The 23,595-nt window shown below is 39.4% G+C and overlaps 1 protein-coding gene across 3 annotated transcripts in view; it reads left to right on the forward strand.

Annotated features, from left to right (window-relative positions):
- The window catches only part of LOC111145176 (pleckstrin homology domain containing A1), a 55,483-nt gene that overhangs the window by 29,383 nt on the left and 2,505 nt on the right, over positions 1-23,595 (forward strand). For 2 of the 3 annotated variants that reach the window (XM_022499886.1, XM_022499887.1), the window contains 6 exons: positions 4,637-4,762; positions 9,014-9,157; positions 10,710-10,778; positions 17,661-17,725; positions 18,354-18,417; positions 20,787-20,876. In XM_022499886.1, the coding sequence (XP_022355594.1) occupies positions 4,637-4,762; positions 9,014-9,157; positions 10,710-10,778; positions 17,661-17,725; positions 18,354-18,417; positions 20,787-20,876 (558 nt within the window). Of the gene's footprint in view, positions 1-4,636; positions 4,763-9,013; positions 9,158-10,709; positions 10,779-17,660; positions 17,726-18,353; positions 18,418-20,786; positions 20,877-22,315; positions 22,357-23,595 lie in introns of all 3 variants that reach the window. The other variant, XM_022499888.1, reaches the window with a different exon arrangement.

A 23,595-nucleotide genomic window follows, 5' to 3' on the forward strand; every position in this document is an offset into this window, starting at 1 on the left:
CAGAAACACCCACGCCGTGCATCTGATCTGTACATGGAGAAGTTATTTTAGGCTTGTGCAGTTTCAGGAAAGCACTTTTTTGAGCTGATGCACAAGTACATATTCTTCAAAGGTCTTAACTAATTGTTTTTAATTCAATATATATATATATTTTTAATGCGAAATTTTCTTTGGAAAGTACCTAGTAGCTTTGCTGAGTTTATTCATTGCAATAGCAATTTAAAATAATAAGAAGCACTGGTTTCTTAGTGCTTTAAGAAAAAAGTAGTGGATAGTCTCAGGATTTTGCCATTTTGGGGGTTCTTGAATTGCTGTGTCTAATTTATTAATGGTGGGAAACCATCTGGTACAGATGACACTGTTAAGCTTGTTCAAGTGCAAGAGAAACTGAGGTTGGGTAATGTTCCAAAGTATAAAGACTGCTGATACCAGCTTTTGTGGTTTTACAGCTTTGTTTTACATGTTGAAATTTTTATAGTTTTTAAGCTAAATCAGTTGATATTCTTTTATAATTCATGTTTTTATAATTCACATTTAGAAGATAGGAGTACATGAAAGATACAGAAATCCTTAGCCAGTCAACAAAAAGAATATAGTGATATTACAGTGAATTAAAGTGATATAGAAGTGATAGTATTTACTAAAGATCAATCTTAAATAAACATTTAACTTACATGATAGCAACGAGAGAATTTCCCATGCTTCCATGAGGTACCTTTAATTTTTTTCTCTAAAGAGTCTTGCCAGGGGGCGCCTGGGTGGCTCAGTCTGTCAAGGATCCAGCTCTTGGTTTTGGCTCAGGTCTTGATCTCGGGGTCCTGAGATCGAGCCTTGTGTCAGGCTCAGTGGGGAATCTGCCTGAAATTCTCACCATTTGCCCCTCCCTCTGCTCACACACTTTCTCTCTCTCAAATAAATAAATAAATAATCTTTATTTAAAGAGTCTTGCCAATTTTAATGTCATATGCATAAATACACATGTAAATAAATGTATTAGGGAATGGAATCTCTAATTTGTCATACTTTCCTATGGAAATGCCAATGATTTACATACATATTTCTTTGGAAAATTAAATACATTTTAGTTATGTGTGGTTTACATTTCTGTGGAATCTCTCCAAATGACATTTTGGTCAACTGTATACGTGACATATAAACTTAAAACTTTAAAAAATTCGTAATTAGAAAAAAATTCATAATTAGGTTTTGGAGTATGTGGTTTCAGAATACGGATGGTGAAGGGGTCGTGGTAAGGGAATGGTGATTATTAAACTACTTCCTAATTATAGTACCTGTCATCTTAATGGACTGTCCTCTGACACCCTGGTCTGTGGCTTACTTCGCTAACATCTGTGTGAAAATTTATGGTGGCTGCCATTTAAAAAAAATTTCCCCCTTATTTGAAAAGAAAAGAGAGTCAGTATTAGAGGAACCAACCCTGAGGGGAGTATCAGTGACTGGAGTTGGGAAATTCAAATTTTAAAGTATATTTTCAAATAACTATTCATTTATAGCAGTAAGAGTATGAACATGGTGGTCTCTGGTCTCTTGTTGAGTACCCTCAGGGGTACTCAGTAATTTGTGTTTGAACATTCGAGGTTTTATTGTGTAAGCCCTGTCATTTTTCTCCGATTTGTTTATCCCTCGTTCTCTGACTCCCTTTTCTTTTTCTGCTGTTAGGATCACAAGCAAACACCTAAAAATACATGCAGACTTCTCGCAGAAAGCAGCCGCAGGACAGACAGAAAGCAGGAGACGGGGAGTCAGGGGCAACGGGAGCAAGCACGTCCAGCGTCTTTGACACTTGCTGTCTGCCTGGGGGGTCATTTTTCTGATTCTCGTTTAGTAGTTGGCTGGTTTGTTAGTCCTGAACGTGTTTATTTTAATGGCTGAATTTAGACTAATATTCGGAATTTTTAGGAGTAGGTATTCTGCTTATATTTTTCTTGTTTTAGGAGAATGTTTACAGTTTATTTTTTATTACTGTCTTTTTAAGGATTTTATTTACTTGTCAGAGAGACAGCGAGAGCAAGAGAGAGAGAAAGAGAGAGAGAGCACGATCAAGGGAAGGGGCAGAGGGAGAAGCAGGCTCCCTGCTGAGCAAGGAGCCCAATGTAGGACTTGATCCCCGGACCCTGGGATTCTGAGACCTGAGCCAAAGGCAGACCCTTAACGACTGAGCCACCCAGGTGTCCCTACAGTTTATTTTTTTAAATTGTAATGAAATGTTACATTAGTTTCAGGTGTACAACATACTGATTTGAAAGTTCTGCTTGTTACTCAGTGCTCACCACATAGTTTAGATAATTTTTATTGTAAAGTACAGATCGAAGTTAATTACTGAGCTCTAGCATTGGAATTATGCCATACTTAGCATTTATTTTATTATTAGGACAAATTAGAAGCAGTGGGGCTTAGCAACATAGAGAAGGGATTTTAATACATCATCATTTCTGAAAGAAAAATAGAAAAGTATAAGTGTATAAGTGTCAATGTATTTTTAGGCCGGTATTAAAGGTTTTTCTTAGGAAATGCCCACATATGACTAAAACTCTCAAGTTCTTAAAAGAAGGACTGATTTCACCTGGGTCACCTCTTAGCACATTTCAACTAACACAGTTGAGAAGAGTGTTGAGTTCTTGGTTTTAAATTCTTCTGATGCTGTTTTCTGTTCTTAATGAGATAACTTGGTCCCATCTTATCTGTCATAATTGAAATACATGATACCACTCATTCAAACATTATAGGCTTCCTTAGATTGTTTCCGGGTGTGTAGTGTCCATTGTCGCCCCTTCATTATCATGTCATTATGTGAATCTTGTCAAGTAGAGTTCTAGCCATTATCTGTTGCCCTTAAAAAGTCCAATGTATAGCCTCTTAGAAGAATGCTGGAGGCATTCCGTGGCAGGGTTCATTTCTCTTCCTGTTTCCCTCACTTTTGTTTCTGCCAGTGACCTGCCTCATAGTGTAAGTATAGCTGGAGGCCTGGGGAGAGAGCCTTGTGGGGAAGCATTTCTAAAGGAGAGAGACAGGGGAAAGAGTGGAGTTGCAGAAGTCAACCAAGAGACAAGTTGGTATATCCATAAATTATATCCGTAAAGTATATCCATAAATCATATTTATGTGGATTGGCCTACGCTTAGACACATGTAGCGCATGTTTACCCAATATTTCGTGTAGCTTTGTCTGCAGACACTGCTGTCCGCCTGCTCTTCCCCAGACGTGGTGGGAGAGCACAGGTCTGGCAGCAGTGTTTCTCAGGCTGGTTTCTGAAGCACCTATCTCAGAAACCTCTGGAATTCCTGCTGAAAGTGCAGCCTTGTCACACCACCGAGGCTTCACAAGTCAGAATTTCTGGGTATGCAGCCTAGGAATCTGAAGGTTTTTAATAATGTTCCTGGCTCATACTTCATGAATGTTAAAGCTTAAGAAACCACACTGGAATCATATTAATAAATGGCTTGGGTCTTTGACTGCAATGTGATTATTGTCCCCTGGAGCTGTGCCAGTGTCCTGTTAACAGGGATTAACTGTATGGCAGGCAAGTATTATTTAATTTTAAATGTTTTTATATCACAATTACGGTGCTTATTGGAAGTAGTTGTCATGATGTTTCTGAAACACTGCAGAATCCTCAAATGCCCTTTAAATCAGTGGCAAGGTTAACTGTCAAGCTTAACATCACATCAGTGCCAAGCATATTTTATTACGTTTTGTTCAGAGCCAAGAAAAATCTATAATTCAAAGATAGACAACATGCAGCAGTCTATTGATAGAACTAGTGCTTCGCCAAGTACTTTGTTTCTGGATTAGGCCACATAAGAAAAGCTGAAGCATAGGTTAAACATTTGTGATGCCTTTGATTGTTTGAGTCCACTTTAGTGAGATACTTGTGAGTGATTTATCATTGATATAAGTATTGGAATTTCTTTTAAAAATTTCCAATAAGCTTTAAGTTATATTGAACATTTTGACTTCTAGTTTAAGTATCTTACTCTTTTTTTCCTGCTGATTTTGGGTTCATCCCCTGAGTCAGTCTTTCACCGTTTACTGAATACCTCCTCCACTCTCAGTAGTAGACTGTTCTAACGGTAATGATTGACTTGCCACAATCCCTGCGCTCAGGGGTGCCGCAGAATCTGGGGCAGGAATGGCGGACAGGGAGAGATAACATAGAACTATAACCCAATGTCAAGTTCTGTAATAAACAGGAGGTATAGTATAGTGGTTGACTGTACAAGAGAGTTACACGAACTTAAATAGAACATTGTACAGCCAGGATCTAAACCTGTGTTTCTTCGTGCCTCTGAGCGTCTGTTCTCTCACTGAGAGAGTGAAGATACACGCCCTGCGCATAGGGTTGATCAAAGGATTAAGTGGGAGAAGGTATGAAGTAGTAGCTGCTGAAGTAAACACTCAGTACATGGTGGCTGTGTTTGTAAAGTATTACTGAAACAGAAACGTTAGTGGAGAACTTAAAGGGGTACACACACACACACACACACACACACACACATATGTAGTTTTCATGTATGTCAGTTATATGTAAGTGGATGATTAGTTGGATATTCTGTGATAGAAGAGGGTCTCCTAAATAATGCTAGTTGTAAAATGATTCATTTACATATTATTTTAGGTACCAAAGCAGTCAGACTCACAGCCTCATTCTGATAACCTAAGTCGCCAGAGTGAATGTGGGAAGAAGCAAGTGTCTTACAGAACGGACATTGTTGGCGGTGTGCCCATCATTACCCCAACTCAGGTAATGCATTGGTTAGTCTACTGTGTGACGGTTTACCCACTGCGTAGTGATTTTTATGTTATAAAATAGAACATCTTTACTGAATTAACACAGTAGTTAATTAATTTTAAAAACTTAGTGTTGGTTTCTTATTTCAAAAGTATGTGTTTATTATGAAACATTTGGAAATCACAGATACACAACACTTAACACTTTTCATGTTTTCTCTGAGCCTTTCTCCTTTTATGCTTTTGTCGCCAGAAGTGGAGATACTTTGTAAACAGCTTTTTCCCCTTATATCTCAAACATTTTCCAAGTCATTAAGTATTATTCTACATCACTTTTAATGACTGTGGTCATTTTGCCATGAATTTACCATAGTTTACAAATCCTCTGTTGTTGAATAGAGTTCCTTTTCCTTTTGTAAACAGTATGAGTAGGAAAAGCCCATTCTTTCTCCCCCACACTACCACACTCAGCATGCTGCTGGCATCGGAAGTGTGGGCCTCTGCGACGCTGGCTGGGTGTCCGACGGTGTAAGTCAATTTTGACATTCAGCCTGGAATCCTCAGGTTAAGGGCTCAGTCCTCCAGGACTCCCCCTGCATCCCTTCAGATGCCAGTTAAAAGTCCAGGTTATTACCTGTGCTTCTGATCGATGGGCTTTAAATTGGATGTTCCCGTGACTTCGTGTCCAGATTTGAGTCATTTGCTAGAGTGGCTCCCAGAACAGAAGAAAGCATTGTATTTGCTGTTTGCTGGTTTGTTATAAAGGATATGATAAAGGACGCACATGAACGTCCAGATGGAAGAGATGAGAGGGGCGTGAAGCCTCAGTGCCCGCTTTGGGACTCTCCTAGCACCTCCCAAGTGTTCACCAATCCAGAAGCTCTCTGAACCATGTACTTTTGGGATTTTTATACAGACTTCATCATGTAGGCATGATCAACTCTGTTTCTAGCCCCTCTCCTCTCTCTGGAGAATGGCAGGTGGGTCTGAAAGTCCCAAGGTTCTAGTCATGACTTGGTCTTTCTGGTGAGCAGCCCCCATCCGGGAGCCCATCCCTCATCTAGGAGCCCACCCAGAGCCACTGCATTAGAACAAGAGATGCTCCTAGTGCTTATCATTTAGGAATTTACAAGGATCTTCGGAGCTGTGTGCTTGGAACCAGGGGCAGAGACCAATAGGTATTTTCCATTATCCATAAATGCTATGATGAACATTCCTAACCGACTGAGCCACGCAGGCGCCCCCTATGATGCACATTCTTGTAGCATAAACTTTGGAGACATGGAGGATAGTTTTTTAAAGGATGAAGTCCTAGAATAAAATGCCACATCAAAGAGTTTGCGAATATTTTTTAAACCTGTTTTTCTGCAACCTGACCTAGATGAACCACACAGAGAAACTAGAATTTTGCTCTGTTCTATCACACAAGTGCCAGTCTGCTAAGTCATATCTTATTTGGGTATTATGAAGAATAGAAATTTATAAAAAAAAATTTGAATGAAATTAAAACTTTTGAATGACCTTAAATTTCTTGTGTTGCTGTTGAGTGAATGAGTTTGTAATACAGATTGAATTACCAGCTATTGAGAAACTCCAGGTCCAGAGGTAATGGATTACTGTCACCAACTTTGGGCACTTTACTTGTCTCTGTGCCTGTTTGGACTGAGAGGACTTTGGCACTTCATAAACCTTGTAAATTGTTTTATGCGCCATATTTTTCAGGTCTTGTGTCAGGGAAGGGTGATAGTGGAGAGTCTTAACTCATTAATTAACTAATTAGTGCTTTCTTTATTCTAAATTAAGGGTATATTATGAACAAAAAAATTCATGCTCTAGTGGGAGCTTACATTTTTCACCAGAGTTGGATAAAAGTCTAAGCTAGTATTGTGTTTGTATGTGTACTTTTAAAAAAAGTAATGATTTTTAATCTCTAAGACTTCTGGTTAAGATAAAACTATACTAAGTTGCTTTCACCTGTCTTAAGTCTTATGCTGATATAAGTGGTAAGACAATTTGTAGCAGTATTAAGATAGTAGTTTGTATCTCTGGCTATTTTGACATTATACAGAATTAAGATTTTGTTGTGTTTTAATTTTGGTGTATTCAGTACGTTCTAAGATTCCATTGCAGCTGCCATATTAAAATTTTTTTTTACTTTGCTTTTTGTAATACAGCTTTTTAAATTCATAGAGTATTTACTCATTATAAAAGCACTTAATTGTTAAATTATCAAGAAAATGATAAATCTCATTTGCTTGATTAATTTATTCAGTGATTATTGGGTTAGTAGCAGTTACGTGCTGGGATTACAGAATTTACGTACATAATTCTTGATGTCGACCTGTCTAAATGGATAAAGGTTGAAAATTCCTCAAGATGAGACTTGAGCATTGGTTTTTCTCTTGAAATTTAAGAGTTCTTCAAAATACATGTTTGGTTGATTTGTGGGATTCTAGATTATAATATGTTGCATACTATAAATAAACAGAAGCCAGTGCTTTGGGGACCATGAAAACATAAGTGTAGTTAGATCTTTTTTTTAAAAGCACTGGACTTGGCATGTAAAACAAAACAAAACAAAAACCCTACAGAACTTTTAGATTCTTTTTTTTTCTATTTTCTTTTATTTCTTTTCAGTGTTCCAGAATTCATTGTTTCTGCACCACACACAGTGCTCCATGCAATACGTGCCCTCCATAATCCCTACCACCAGGCTCACCCAACCCCCCACCCCACGCCCCTCCAAAACCCTCAGTTCGTTTCTCAGAGTCCACAGTCTCTTGTGGTTTGTCTCCAGCAAGGAGAAAATCTTCTGACAAGGAGTTTTTAGATTTGACAGCAAAACTGTCGTCCATCAGAGGAAAAATTGATAAATTGGACCTCATCAAAATTGAAAATGTTTGCTTTGTGAAACAGGATGCAAGGAAAGCTACACACTAAGAGGAGATATTTGCAAGCCACATATTCAACAAGGCACTTGTATCGAGAACATACAAGGAACTATCAAAACTTAGCAGTGAAAAAATAATCCAACTAGGAAGTGGGCAGAATTCACGAACAGAGATTTCACCAAAAGACAGACATGTGGCAAAGGAGCTCTAGAAAGGCTTCTCAGTGTCATTAGTCAGTAGGGAAATGCAAATTAAGACTGCAGTGAGGTATTACTGCACACCTCTCAGAATGGCTCAGATATGAGTAACAGAAATGCTGACCACTGGCAGGGACGAGGAGAAGCTGCATCCCCCCTATATTGCTGGTGGGAATGTATGACCGCTCTGAAAAGCAACATGGCAGTTTTCTATTAAAGTAAGCTTGTGAGTACTATACAACCCAGCATATGTACTCCTAGGCATTGCTCCCAGAGAAATGGAGACTTATGTTTACATAAATCTGTACACGAATGTTTGTAGCACTTTTATTCCTATAGTCCAAAACTGGGAACAACTCAAATGCCCTTTAACGGGCAAAGACTTAAACAGCCCATGGTATGTCCAGACCATGAGCGCTACTCAGCAGGAGGAAGGGACAGACTAGTGATACAGGGAGCAGCCTGGACGAGCTTCCTGGGAAGGGTTCTGATCTCATAAGGTCACATACTGTAGGATCCATTAAATCCCATGGCCTGACTGTCAGAATAATCGAGATGGAGAACAAATTAGGGGTTACCAAGGGATTGGGCATAGGGACTCTAACGGGGTAGCCCAAGGGAGCCTTGTAATGGTAAACACCTCTGTATACTGTTGTGGTGGTTTTACACAAAGCTACATGTGACAGAATTGCATAGAATGATCCAGACACAGAGACGGATGAGTGCATTAAAACTGGTGAAATCTGAACGAAGTTTGTGGGATGTTCCAGTGTCAGTTTTGATAATGTAGTGTAGTTGTACAGTTTCCCTCTTGGGGGAACTGAAGGGTATATATAACCTCCTGTACATTTTTTTTTTTCACAACTTCCTATATTAGTGAATGTGTGTAATTATTTCAAAATCAAAGGTTCACCCCCTTCACCCTCTACCTCCTCCCACCCCCCCCCAAAAAAGCACTGGGAGCAGACAAGAGAAATAGAAATCTATGGTTTTTATTACTGATGTGAGTGTTATGATTAAGTACCTCGAATTATTTAGGAAACTCTTCAAAATTTGTGTTCCTAACTGAACTAAGATTAGATTTTAAGATTTTTTATTAGAATAACAACATAAAATACAACTGTGCCTTGAAGCTAAACAAGCAAGAAAAGAATTTCTTTACTTGCCTCTTTGTAGAAAGAAGAAGTAAATGAATGTGGTGAAAGTATTGACAGAAATAATTTGAAACGGTCCCAAAGCCATCTTCCCTACTTTGCTCCTAAGCCACCCCCAGACAGTGCAGTCATCAAAGCTGGATATTGTGTAAAGCAAGGAGCAGTGGTGAGTACCTTAATGGGGTATGTATAGGAATAATGAAAAATGAGTCCTTTGATAGCAAACTCGCAACATACCAGCCACGTGCTTTGTTTTTTGAAAGACCCAAAGTCGGAGACCAGTGGGCTGAGGAGTCAGGAGATAGAATAGGGGTGGCTGTATGTTCATAACTTAGTGTTATTTTCTTGGTCTGTGAGTGGCTGGATAAATTAATGCTTATTACCACTGACCTTTAATTTTAAATCCGCTTTCCTAACACCTTATCCCAGAAGGCTTTCCTATTGATTTTTCCTCCCTTGTGAGTGGGTCAGAGAAAGAGAGCTCTAGCAGGGAGGTGCAGGAAGAGAGGAGGCAGGGCTGTGGGGTGTGGGAAGGCTCACTCACTCGGTGTTGGGCTGACCTCAGTCGAATTTTCTGTGACCTTGATCTTCTTACTTAACCTTTCAGTCTCTCAGTTTCTTTTTAAGGAAAATTAGGTTATAAAACCTACCATCTGGAGATTTTTTTTTTTTTGAAAGATGTAAATTAAGATAGTATTAACACAGCACCTGGTCCTAGTAAGAGCTGGTAAGGGTTAGTTAGCCAGATCCTCTCATCCAACCAGACCCATGGGTGGGACAGTGTAGGAAGAGCAAGTAAATTTACCAGTATTTCTAAGGTTCCATAGTACTTTTCCAAAGTTTGTCACTCTGTATGTGAACCAGATCGTTAGAAATTCATGAGAAAATAAACTTTAAAGTTTGAAAATTAAAAAAAAAATTCTGTGAGTAAAGAAATACTTCAGATTCTACTGGCAGTTTATTTGACTTCACATCACTTTCTGGCAACTCTAATTAGCTTAGGTCAGCCATGGAAAAGTTCTTGTCTCCCTAATCTACTGACCTTTAAGCCGAGGGAAATGAAGGGGAAGGTTGAGAATCTGTCACCATAGGTCTACAGGTAAAGTCAGAAATCTCATCAGGCAGTGACTCACTTGTGTTAATTAGGGCTTTTAGGGAGACATTTCTTTCTTTTTGTTTTACTCCCAAGTCCAAAATAACAACCCTTAGTGATGTTGAAGTGCTTGCATGAAAACTGTATTTCGGTGACAAAAAAATATTTGTACAAATGGGTTCACTTTGTTAAGTATTTGATGCTTTACTACTAAGTATACAGTACCTAGAGAAAGATTCTTGCGTTTTACAGATCTTACAGAACTTAATGTGGTTTAATAACATTTCCTGTGCTGGCTCTTGAGCTCTTGATGGCATTTACTTTGTGGGGTTGGGGGGTGGGGAAGTGCCTTTTTTTCTTTTTAACTTTTAGAGTATTGAAAATATGAAACCATAGTATAAAATTACATCGTACAAGCTGAAACTAGCCACCAACGTTGACTTAGGAGCTCAAGGCCCGAGTAGTGCAAGAGATGAAGTTTCATGAATGTCCTCCTCAGGGGAGGGTAGTGAGGTTTTTCAGGGCTTGACATCTCTGATTTTGGGCTCATCAGAATATTTAAGTGGCTGCTAACATTTGACATTCTTAGAAACAGAAGTCTTATGTCTGTGTTCCTCCCTGGTAGATGAAAAACTGGAAGAGAAGATATTTTCAATTGGATGAAAACACAATAGGCTACTTCAAATCTGAACTGGTATGTTGCTCCGTCATACATGTTGCCTTGAAATGTTTGAGCAGAGTGTTAACGCGGTGGTGATTTTAAGTGTGTGTATGTGTGTGTGTGTGCGCGTGCACGCGCGTGTGTGTGTGTAGTTTCTTGTCCTGTTTTCTATTTTTAAAAATAATTCTGGTTTTGAGAGGTACATATATTTCAGTTTATTTGGTTGTGATGTTTAAATGGTAATGATGTAAATACATCTTAAATAAAAAGATTATATCTTCAAAGGCATTTCCCCTTGAAAGAATTAAAAATACCAGAACTCCTTAGTCTATAGATTTCCTCTAAAGGGGAACTGGAGGAGATTGTAGGAAGAATTCAGTCTCTAAAAGTCAGCATTTTAACGCTGTATTTCTACAGAGTTGTAAATACAAAGTTTCTGTATTTTCTTCTCTGCCCTCTCTTGATATTTTTTTCCTGTTTCAGATTGACTTTTAAGTTTCCTCATATAAGAGCTTTTTATCCTATCTGAAGGTGGAATCAAAGATTGAAATTCTCTCTTTTACTTGTTTGAGTAACATCCTTATTTAAAATATTCTTCTCACATAGCCCAAGTTCTGCAACAGATTGTTGGATAATTTGAATGCCTTTTTATACCTTACATGTCTGTCCTGGCTCTTCCTGTTTTATGGGACCTTTGAGTAGGGAACATATACTTTATTCGCATGAAGGCACCAGAACAGCCCTATCCAGTAGAACTTTCTACACTGATGGAAATGGTCTATATCTGCGTTGGCCAGGTTTACTGGCTACATGTGGCTGATGAATGCTGAAAACATGGCTGGTATGACTGAGGAGCTTGGCTTTATTCAATTCTAAAATTAAAACCATTTTAATTTAAATAATTACACATGGCTTGTGGTACTGTATTGGACAGGAGAGTATTTAGAGAATAGGAAAGGAATATTTTGAGGTTCATCTCAGGTGTCTGTTCTTCTGCAAGTCTTTCAGACTCTAGATTAAGTGCCTTCTCCCTACACATCATGGTGCCCGTTGCCCACTTGTATCCTAATACCGCCCATTGTGTTTTGTAATTGTATGCATACTTGTCTTTACCAGTTACTTATGTGAGCTTCTTGAGAGCAGAGATCTCTTTTATACCCTTTTTATGAACACAGCACCTGGTACTTGGTAGATAATGAATAAGTGTTTTTGAATATTCAAATGGAAATTGGCATTGCGTAGCAAGAATAGCCATTTTAACATGGGTATTTAGCCTTGCTCAGACGTCAAATTGTAAGAGCCTCAACTGGAAATAGTAGTTACTTGGCTCAAAAAGTATCAGACTTGGTGTCTCAGAAGGCTACACGTTGCCTGATTAGTAGGGTGATGCATTGCTTTTAATAAATGACACTACTCTTAGAAAGAGTCATTAATGCAACAGACATTCGTTGAGCCCTCCATGGCTCTGGTGCCCTCTCCTGGGAACTGGGAACGAAGAGAACAGTTAGTGATGTTAGAAGATGGCCTTCTTGGGACGCCTGGGTGGCTCAGTTGGTTAAGCAGCTGCCTTCGGCTCAGGTCATGATCCCAGCATCCTGGGATCGAGTCCCACTTCGGGCTCCTTGCTTGGCAGGGAGCCTGCTTCTCCCTCTGCCTCTGCCTGCCATTCTGTCTGCCTGTGCTCGCCCTCTCTCCCTCTCTCTCTCTGATAAATAAATAAAATCTTAAAAAAAGAAGATGGCCTTCTTTAGGAGTTCAACTGTGCCAGAGAAACTGACATGTACCCCTATCACCCCCAGTGATTATAACGAGACAAGAACTGTTATGCAAACATTTATTAAATTTTGAAAACCTGCATATAGACATGATGCTATTAAACTTGAGATAAAAGAATACCGAACTAAGAGAGGAGGGAGGGAAGTGACAGCCATGTATATGTAGGACTGTGTTAAGCATTTAGAAAACACAGGTAAAGCTAGAATCTGTAAATATACCAATAGATAAGGGGTGCATTTCCCCCACATTTAACATTTCTGAAATCGTGGGGTGTCTTAGAGTTGCTGCAGGCGAGGGCGGTCGAGCAGCAGTTCTGCGGTAGTTGACATTGCTTGTGTGCACACAGCCCCTTGCGTAAGATCTGAAAACCCCAGCACCAGATCCTGCAGTGAAGAAAATCTCGGGGATACAGTGGGGCATTCTTAAGAGATGCTGCATCCCCAACACTCTTTTTGACACAGAGAATGGTATGGAGTGAGAAACGTTGACACTGTTGGCTCTGAGTCAGAAAGTGATTCGGAAGAGCTGGAATCTGAATGTGAAGTTTTAAAAAACCTTAGCCAATTTGCTTATGTACCTCCATAGGCTCAAGAATGACAGATGATAGGGGCACCGGGGTGGCTCAGTGGGTTAAGCCTCTGCCTTCGGCTCAGGTCATGATCCCAGGGTCCTGGGATCGAGCCCCGCATCAGGCTCTCTGCTCAGCAGGGAACCTGCTCCCCACTCTCTCTCTGCCTGCCTCTCTGCCTCCTTGTGATCTCTGTCTGTCAAATAAATAAAATCTTTAAAAAAAAAAAAAAGAATGACAGATGATAAAAATTGATGTTCAGCGTGGAAAAGGGCTTTTTTATAAAACCTTTTGATCATTTAAAAGTTTAGACAGAAAGTAGATAGAATAGTATTCGGAACCCCTGTATATTCCTTACCTGGATTTTGTAATTATCAACACATGGCTAGTTTTGTTTCTTAGGTACCACCACCCACTCCACCTTCATATTTTGTTGGTTTTTTTGTTTTTAAAGACTTTATTTATTTATTTGATAGAGATCACAAGTAGGCAGAGAGGCAGGCAGAGAGAGAGAGAGGAGAAGCAGGCTCCTTGCAGAGCAGAGAGCCCGATGTGGGGCTCGATCCCAGAACCCTGGGATCATGACCTGAGCCAATGGCAGAGGCTTTAACCCACTGAGCCACCCAGGTGCCCCTCCCCCTTCATATTTTGAAATAATTCCTAGACATAGTATTTTCTCTGTAATTATTTTATGTATGTATTTATTTACATATGTAAATAAATATGTAATTTATTTTATGTATGTATTTCTAAAATAAGAGGAGTTAAAAGCTTTTTTTAGTAGGTGTGGAGGATTTAAGCACACAACTGAAAAACTAGAGAAAATATTTGTAATATATATCAGGGAGAAAACATTAATATCCCTAAAGAATCTTAAAAATTGAGGGGGTCCTTCCTTACCCTCTGCTCTCTTTTCCTCCCATGAGTCCCAAACAATTCAGGCCAACAATTTTTAGCTGAGGCAGATCAATGTAGGTATTCATCTGGTGGGCCAGGAGCAGAAGAACCAGAGTAGCCTGGTGTCAGCATTCACAGGCCAAGAAGGATGAGGCCATCTTCTTGGGGGTTTTAGCCCAACATGGTGTAGGGAGAAGAGCACATCCACACTGGGAGAGAGGGTGGTGGCAGAGATAAGAGAATGTGGACGTGTGTACTTATTGATAAAATAAGGAAATATATTAAAAGCCAAGTTTCTGTCAAAAAAGGGAATAATAAATATGGAAAAGGAGAAAATTTTTATATTAGATTGGAGTTAATGTGAACATTTAACATATGCAGGTAGATGTAGAATTAAATATAGATGTAAATGCATTCATGTGCTTATGTATATATGCATCTAATATACTCTGTAGCTCTGTGCACCTGGAAAAAACCCACCCTTTTCCACTGAAAGGAACCTAGACTCCTGGAGAAATGGTGAGATAACAAAGCTTGAGACAGGAGAAATGAACAGAAACTAAGACTGCGATGTCTTGTATCAGAAAAGAAGTATTCGTAGAATGCTAGGGACATGTCAGAAGGACCCAGAATCCAACTTGAAAACATTGTACTTTATCATGTTGGGGGCATTTTGAGCATCAAAATAAGTAATGTTGGTAACAGATTATTGCCCTTTGAATAAAGTAGGAATCCATGAACCCACATAGATATAAATGAGTGTATGCATGAGTCTGTGTATGTAAGATGAGGAACCAGAGATCACAAAGCTTCAAAGTCCCTGTCTACAAAATACACATTAAGTACAAAAAGGGAAATAGTAACTTTACAGTGATAGAATTACCACTGTAATCTAAAGTCAGATACCTCTCTAATCCAGTTATCAAATGAGTAGAGTGGAGCTCATCAGTGGTGAGAGGAATTAAAGTTATTTACCACCTGACAGGATAGCTTGAGAAGGTTGTGGCCTCATTTCTGTGATGTTCCTGCCAAAGACGCCTAACCTGAATTTAGACTTCAGGAAGGATCAGACACACCGAAATCAGGAACCTTCTCCAGAATAACTGCCCTGCCCTGGAGACTTCAGTAGAGTCAAGACTGTGGGAGTCAAGAACGGCTGAGGAAAAGAAAGATGAAATGAGTAAATGTAGCCAGCAATCCTGAACTGAATTCTTTTGTTTTAATAAAGGACATTCGGGGGACACTTTCCTGATTTCCATGGTTGTATTGTGATAAGAGGATGTCTTTGTGGGAAATACACTGTAAAGTGTAGGGTCATTGGGCCAGGTCAGCAGCTCACTCTGAAATGGTACAGGAAGGTCAGGTCTTTGTGTTGTGTTTTCAGCCTTTGTCTAAGTTTGTGGTTGGTTCAAAGTTTACAGAGAGAAAACCAAGAGAGAAAATATCTGGTAGAAAAAGAACTAAAAGATATGAATAGACAGTTCATCTACGGAGAAACTTAAATGGCCTTTAAACGTATATGAGCTATTCCGCATCACTCATACTTAAAGAAGCGTAAGTTAAAACCTCAGAGAAATATTACTTCTCATCTCTCATGAGAAAGCCATGGTTGAGTGAAGAGATGGGCAGTCCTCTCCCCCCAAAACAAGTGTAAGGGCTATTCTCTAACAAAAGGAATGTGAACTCTTGGAGAGATGGCAGATTTCAGAGGTGGGCCAGGAGGAATAGGACAAGCTGAGCCCAGAAAGTGAATTGTGACAGAAGATAAGGAAGTGGCTCAGAGGATGATGGAGATATGCCAAAAGGACGCAAACCCAGCTTGCAGGGACTTCCAGTGCCCCAAACTCCCACAATTTGTTCACCTACATAAATAATGATAGGAATAAAAATGAATGAATTTTTATTCATTAATTAATTAAATGACTTAAATGGGAGGAAAACCATTTCCTTAGAGCAAAACTCTAGCTACCATATATAGATGAATTGATGGTGTTAGGGGGAAAATCACTGTTGGCAGCTACTGTAGTCATGGTTTCAGGCAAGAATTCTTTGAATTTGATAAAACTAGTAGGCAAAGCAATGAGGGGAAACTAGGTCTTCCATAGGCTCCAAGTATCTTCCCACAAGATGATAACAACAAAGGAGACGAGGATAACTTTCTAGTTACTGGCAAACATGACGGTAAGAGATGAGGATTAACATCCTCGTTATGGGACACACCACTCTCATGCACTCCCTGAGAATGATGGGATGAGAAGAACATATTTCATCGGTGGTTTCCCTCCAAAACTGTACAGCTTGAATCCAAGCATGGTTAACACCAGGCAAGTCCAAATCAAGGGACATTGTACAAAATAACTGGCCTGGACTCTTGAAAACTATCAAGGTCATGAAAGAGAAAAAAAGACAGCAGAACTCTTCAACAGTCAAGGACATGAAGAGACATGACTGTTAAATACAAGGTCTGATTCCATATTGAACCCTGAAGCCGAAAAGCCATGGTTTTCCTGTTTTTGTCGAGGATACTGCTGGGCAGTTAATGAGCTCTGAAGATGGTCTGTAGATTAGATAACAGTATTGCAGCGGTGTGGAATTTCTGGTTCTCCTAATTGTACCAGGTTATGTGAGAGAACATCCTTGTTTTAGGAAATCTGCACTCAAGTATTCAGTAGTAAAGTACATCCTAGCTGTGACTTGCCTTCAGACATTTCAGGAAAGGAATATGTATACACACCATAGTCACATACATAAACACAAACAGAATGATTTAGCAAGGGTAAAATTTTAACATCTTGGAGAACAGGGTAGTACATACACAGAAATTCTTTGTACTATTTTTGTAAGCCTTTTATAGTCTGAAATTATTTTGAAATGAACTATTTTCTAAAACCTAAAGATTCGTGATTTCTTTTTAAAAGTGTTCTGGCATGGTTTAGTTTTTTCTTAGTGCTGCATCAAATAATGGTATGTCTTAAACTTCTGATGTGATATTCAGTGAAATACGGCATATAATATTTCATGGAATGTATAGTATAAATATGCTATTAGGAACTAGTTGTGTCTTGTATCTAGTTTTGTAACCTTAGATGAGGTGCTTAATGTCTGGGGCTCTGTTTCCTCAGGTGAATAGTAGTGCATGCATTGTGGGGTTGTGGAAAGTTTAAGTGAGGTAACGTGTTTAAAAACTAGCAGATGTTGTGGCACTTAGTAAATGTTCAATAAGTTGTGCTTGTTAAAATAATGTATTCATATAAAAGTGATAGTCTTTAAATGAGAAATGTAATTCAAAGAATCTGGGTATTTGCTACTCTGGTGCCTTCTGTATTTAAAAAACATTCCAGAAGAGGAAGCATTACACCTACAGGGTGCATAGGAGTCCCATCAGGGGAAAGTCTGATGGTTTAATGGCTTTTAGTAAGCTCCACTGTCATTAAGACCAGAAATAATGTGAATAAGGGTTATATGCCAGTTTCCTTGTTTCAAACTACAGTGTGTATAAGGTTCTAGTGTTTGGTCTCTTCTGATGCTAGATGGTTCAGGAGGGTCTTAGGTCTTAGGTCTTAGATGTGCTTCAAGAAAGAAGCACAGTTTTCATACGGATCTCCAAGTAAGACAGCTAATTCTTAAAAGGATTTTAAGAACATACCTCATGTATCTGTTTGCTTTTTTGCCAGGAAAAAGAACCCCTCCGTGTAATACCACTTAAAGAGGTTCATAAAGTCCAGGAATGTAAGCAGAGGTAAGCACCAGCTCTCACTTAGTTCCTGGCACAACTTATTAATACTCAATGTTGCCTTAGTTTGATTGATGTGTACAGATGATATTTTTCTGTGTTATTTCTAGGGTTATTTTAAACTCTTATTTGTAGTTGGGATATACTTGAACTTACAAAATCTTCAGATTAAAGTATCGAGATATTTTTTGTTTTATTTGAAAACTGAAAGTTAAGAAACAATCCCTAGGCTTATTAATGGGAAGGAAAATATTTAATATGAACAACTTCTATCATATTTGACAGATTGATGTATTACTTATTTTAGTATTTGGAAGTTGCTACATAATAGGGCATTGTAAGAAAAATGTGTTAACTATGCCAGTGTGTCTTTGAGCAGACTGATTAATTCGCCATTGAAAACTTTGAATTTTATACGTCTTTAGGAATCTTTTAAAAAATATATATATAGCTATATAAAATATGTAAAGAATAAATTGAAAAGGTTGCTAATTTGGTTTTGTTAAATTATACCAGTATTTTACCTCTATTTATTCTCTTACTGACGTATATTTGGTACTAGATAAACAAGTGAAACACACACTATCCAACAACTGCTATTTACGTGCAATTGGACGTTTGTTTTTGTTGACAGTGACATAATGATGAGGGACAATCTCTTTGAAATTGTAACATCGTCTCGAACTTTCTATGTGCAGGTGAGTTTGGAGATTATAGATCCTCTTACCAAGAGACTAATAATTTTGGAGGTGAAGTAAATAAAAATAAACTTGTTGCTTATGTGAATAAGAAAAGAAAAACATGACAGCTGTAATTCACAACTTAAAAAAAAGTTACATGTAAAATTATTGGTAGGTCATTTTAGCAGATAGGGGCACTCTGTTCTGAGTGGCAGAATAGAATTAAATAGTATTTGTGGGAAGGGAAGTGCTGTTTTAATTTAGATGCTAACTTTCAGTTTGGATTATTTTTGCACATATTTTGGAATTTTGATTGTATCATTTTTGGTAATTTTAGAAACCGGGTCTAAAATACCCACAATAAAAACAGACAGTGGAGCCCACAGGTGGGAGACAGGCATCCTGTATTTAAGTTTAAAATACACCTTTTACTTATACAGCAAACTAGTTAGATTGAAAGTTTTTTTTTTCTAAAGAACATTTGTTTTTGTTTTATAAAAGTTACATATGATGATTGCATAAAATTTGGAAAATATAAAAAAATACGAAGAAAAAGATATAAAGCACACAAAATCCCACATTCAGGAAATCATTCTTATTTTAGTGTCTTCTTAAAGGGGTATATTTTTATAACAATGTTCTGTTATGTGTTCTGTTATGTGAATGTTCCGCAGTTCAACTGTTTCTCTGCTCCTCTAACTGGTTATTTACATAGTTTTGTATATTTACTATGATAAATAATGTGGTGGTGAATGTTAGGGTCCGTGATCAAAGGAACGAGACGGATATAAAGCGAAAATCAAACAGAGCTTTATTTCACGCCAAGCATCAAAAATCAAACTGACCGGTCAGGGCTGTCTCTTACGAAAAGACGACGATGATGATTCCGACAAGGTCACTCCCCAGAAGGCCGCTCCGGACGAGGCTGCTCCGCAGATGAGGCCGCTCCCCAGTTGGAGCCGCTCCCAAGAAGAGGCGATGACGACAGCGATGATGACAGGGAGGACAACACCGATGACACAGATCCTGCTCCCCATGACGCCACTCTGACAAGGCTGCTCCGGCGAGGCCGCTCTGGAGGAAGCCTCTTCCCTGATGATGCTGCTCCCGCAGGGCCGCTCACCGAGGAGGCCTCTTCCCTGACGAAGCCGCTCCCCGGAATGACACCGCTCCGGCGAGGCAGCGGCTCAGGGTTCCCGGCGAGGTTGCTGCCGTCTAGGCCGTTCCCTGCGGTGCCGCTGCCGAGGGTTGCAGTGTGTGGGCGGGGTTGCTGGCATCGGGCGCAGGCGTCTCGGGGCGCTGGCGTCTCGGGGCCGCAGGCGTCGGGGTGCTGGTGGCGCGGGACCGCTGGCGGCACTTATAGCTCTTACAAGAGCTGTTACAACTCTTCTTCTTCTCCCGCCGACTCTTCTGCTGCTTCTTCTTCCTCCTTCTCCTTTTCGCCAGCCTCGCAACCAACCTTTATGGGGGTGGTTGAGCCCCGCCCCTACACAGGCGGCCAATTGAATCCTAATTCACCCCGTGGATATACCCACGCCACACCGATTGGACGTCTTCACCCGGCCTGCCCCGCCCCTACTTCCGGGGTCCACAAGCTAGTTCTTCTGAGAGGGGCAGGCCCTTACAGTGAACATTTGTGTGCTTAAGTCTGCCTTGATTTCTTCTTTAGGTTAAGTTTCTAGATCAGGAGTGGCCATCAGAGTATCAACGTTTTTAAACTCCTTTTTTTTGCCACATTGATTTCTAGATTTGTGCTTTATCTTTCCTGATTTGAGTTTTTCCTTTTAAAAGTCCTTGTTATAATCATTGGTTCAAAAGAACATGTTGTGACTTAAAATCTTTGGACATAAGTAAAAGGCAGGATCTCTGTTTAATTGGATTTAAAGTCATAGTAAAGTTTTAAATTCACATTGGGAAGCAAGATCCTATCAAGGAATATGCTACTTTGGAATAGGACTACCAGAGTTTCAGTATTTAGTGTAGTACTAGAAAAGATTTCTAGGAGAGTAATATACAAAATGATGTCAAAATGTTTTTTAACCACACAATTACATAAATACTCTTGTAACAGACAGTATAGCAGTAGATAGAGCAAGATGAGGTTTGTCTTTGACTTCTTCCTCTCATCTTCTCTCCAGAAGTACTCATGTTGACGCTTTTTGATGTGTCTGATCTTAAAATATCAGGTGTCCAACTTTTGTCTCTATAATAACTTATCCTGCAAAACCTGGCTTTAAAAAGTGATTTCTAAAATTTTTTGGAAAGCATTGCCTTGCAATGATTTTGTTGTTGACTCTGTAATTTACCAGAATGGGCACACTGGATCTGTAGACATAGGAACTGATTTTGAGGACGAACTAACTGAATGAGTCCTTTCTCTCCCTTAGGCTGATAGTCCCGAGGAGATGCACAGTTGGATTAAAGCAGTCTCTGGTGCCATTGTAGCCCAGCGGGGGCCTGGCCGGTCAGCGTCTTCTGTACGTTCCCTGTTCTCTGGGGTGATACTCCCGAGCCCCCCCTCCCGCCATCCTGTCGAGTTATTTTCCTTCCTCTCCCCCTAATCCTTCTGGTTTTGTTCTGTATTGAGATTTATTTGCATGTTGACTTTCATACCAATTGGACTTGCAAAAAAATAATGCATTTCTAATTTAATGCTTCCTTGTAGTGTTATGTATACATAACTTTCTGTGCATTGTATTGTCTTAAATGCACAAGCAGGGCAACTAAAGAATGAACATTTCCTTGCTTTGTTTTAGGAGTTCTTACTTGTACAAGGTCTAGATTTGTTACAACTTGACAAATTCTTAGTATGGGATGTGGCCTAATCCTGTAAAGCACCTGAGGTTGTAGCATTACACAGTTTGCTGAAAGCCTCAATTTCCTCTTCACTCCCTCTAATTTTAGTTGAGGATTTTTTTAACTTACTAGTGCCCTAAGACCTTTGAACAGCTGAACCCAGAATTAATACGATTTCCTGTTCTCAGCCACTATTTTCCATTGCATAGTCTCATTTTCATTTTCTGGTAGGGTAATTTAAAAACCTGCCGCTTTTCACTATCAGAATTGTCTTTGTGGTAACATGATAATAAAATTGAAATGTTAAACATTTTCAGAAATAAGAAAAATGTTTTTAACTTATCATGTTTAAGAACATCATAGGAATAAGATTTGGCTTTAGAATACTTTGGTCAGTGGTCTCTCATCTCTACTGAGGAATAGAAAAAAAAATTTTTAAGATTTTTTTTATTTATTGGGATGGGGACGGGGAACACAAGCAGGAGGCACAGCAGGCAGAGGGAGAAGCAGTCTCCCTGCTGAGTAAGGAGCCCAAGGTGGGACTGGATCCCAGGACCCTGGGATCATGACTTGAGCCGAAGGCAGACGCTTAAACTACTGAGCCACCCAGGTGTCCCGAGAAAAAAGAACGTTAAGTGTCTTGAAATGTAGCACTTCTGTCTGCAGAATGTAGTCTCACGTGTAGCATGAAAGCCTTTATTACCTTCTACAAATTTGTTGTTAATGCCAGATGTTCTGCACTTTTGGTATTTTTCTAGTAGTAATTCTGCCTTTAAATAGTTTCCTGGTAGTGATAACTACAGATCAGTAAATACAAGTCCAAGTTTCTCACTTCTTAAGTTACTCTCCTTATATCCTTTTTTGGAATATCTTAGAAGTCACTTTCATAGTATTAATTTTGTAACTGCCTGTGTTTTATGTGACCTTTCCAGCCGCCAGGTATGGGACTCTCTGCAAAAAACAGTGTCTTTGGGAAGAGGAAACACTGGAGAAGGGCACCTGTGTTTTGTGCTTTGTGGTGGGGGCAAAGTGGACTCTGTAACTGTCAGCAGAACTTTCTCTTTTCCTCCCTCTCCCCGGTATAGGTTAACTCTAATCTTAGCTTTGCACTGTGTTCCAGATGCGGCAGGCCAGAAGGCTGTCGAATCCTTGTATACAGAGGTATACATCAAGAACTGGTGAATGCAGCACGTATGTGGGCTCTCACGCAAACGTGCCTTCTTACTAGAGGGCCCGGACTCACTCACTACTTACACCTGATCATAGAAAGTTGAGTTAACCAAACTGCCCTTTGCAGTTACCGTAACTGACTTCGTCGACACTAACGCAAACTATTTCACTGCAGTCATCCGGTTGGATGTGCATATTTAAACAATGATGAAAAAGATAAATCATGAAAAGAATGGAACCTTACTAATTGAAAAAGTCACATTAAGCTGTTTTCTAAAAATTAGTTTCCTGAATTGCCACAAGTTTCAACTTCCGTATTTTATGTATTTTGAAATTTTTTATACTACACCATTTAACCGCACCCTTGTTCTAATAGCATATGCAGACTCGTGCATGCATATACATTGGATAAACTCTACGTTACTATACTTTGCATGACATTTTAAATCTCAGGTGAAATTAAGCCAGCTCCTGGGAATCTATAGTGTTTTGTCAATTTGTAGCACTTTGTTTTCAAGCCACTAGTATCATACGTGAACGCAGTATGCTGAGAACTGTATGGCAATGCATTTGGAATGGTCATATTAAGGATATCCTTAATTAGAAGCAAATTAGAATTAAGATTCACAACTGATAGTTATTTCTCCAGTTTTAATAAGTGATTAAATATGTACCCTTTGCTGCCTTTAAGACCTTTAACCGTATGAATGTATGACATACTCAAAACTAAGAAAGTGCCGTGAAAGGAACAGTGAAAAGACTGCGCCACTACTGGTTGCAGCAAAATTCAGGGATGAGAAACGAAATTTGTCAGACTGTCAGAGAAAACCGTAGGTTTGGAAAACAGTAAGTTCCACTTACTAAAGAAATATGGCCTTTCCTTTTTACATTCTGCATTTTAATTTTTTTTAATCTTCCTAAAATGTGTGGGAGGATTTTCCTAGTGTTGATTGAGAAGATGCTGTTAAATAGGATGGCAGAGCTGCTAGGCCCCCTTCTTAAACACAGTTCGGTTGCAGCTGGAGCCCTGCACCCCAGGGTAGGCTGCCCGAGTCTTCAAGTGGCAAAGCTTTGGTGACAGAACTGGTTTCTTAGTGGAAATGGTTGTCGACTGTCACGGCTTTAACCTCACTTCTAAAAATGCATTGCTTTGGGAAAGAACTTGCACATGTATGCTGCATGGCTCATGCTTCTGCTCTCTCTGTGTGTGTGTGTGTGTGTGTGTGTGTG

The sequence above is a fragment of the Enhydra lutris genome, unplaced genomic scaffold (assembly GCF_002288905.1).
Source record: "Enhydra lutris kenyoni isolate GAN:26980312 unplaced genomic scaffold, ASM228890v2 scaffoldscaffold12, whole genome shotgun sequence".
NCBI classification, from domain to species: domain Eukaryota; kingdom Metazoa; phylum Chordata; class Mammalia; order Carnivora; family Mustelidae; genus Enhydra; species Enhydra lutris.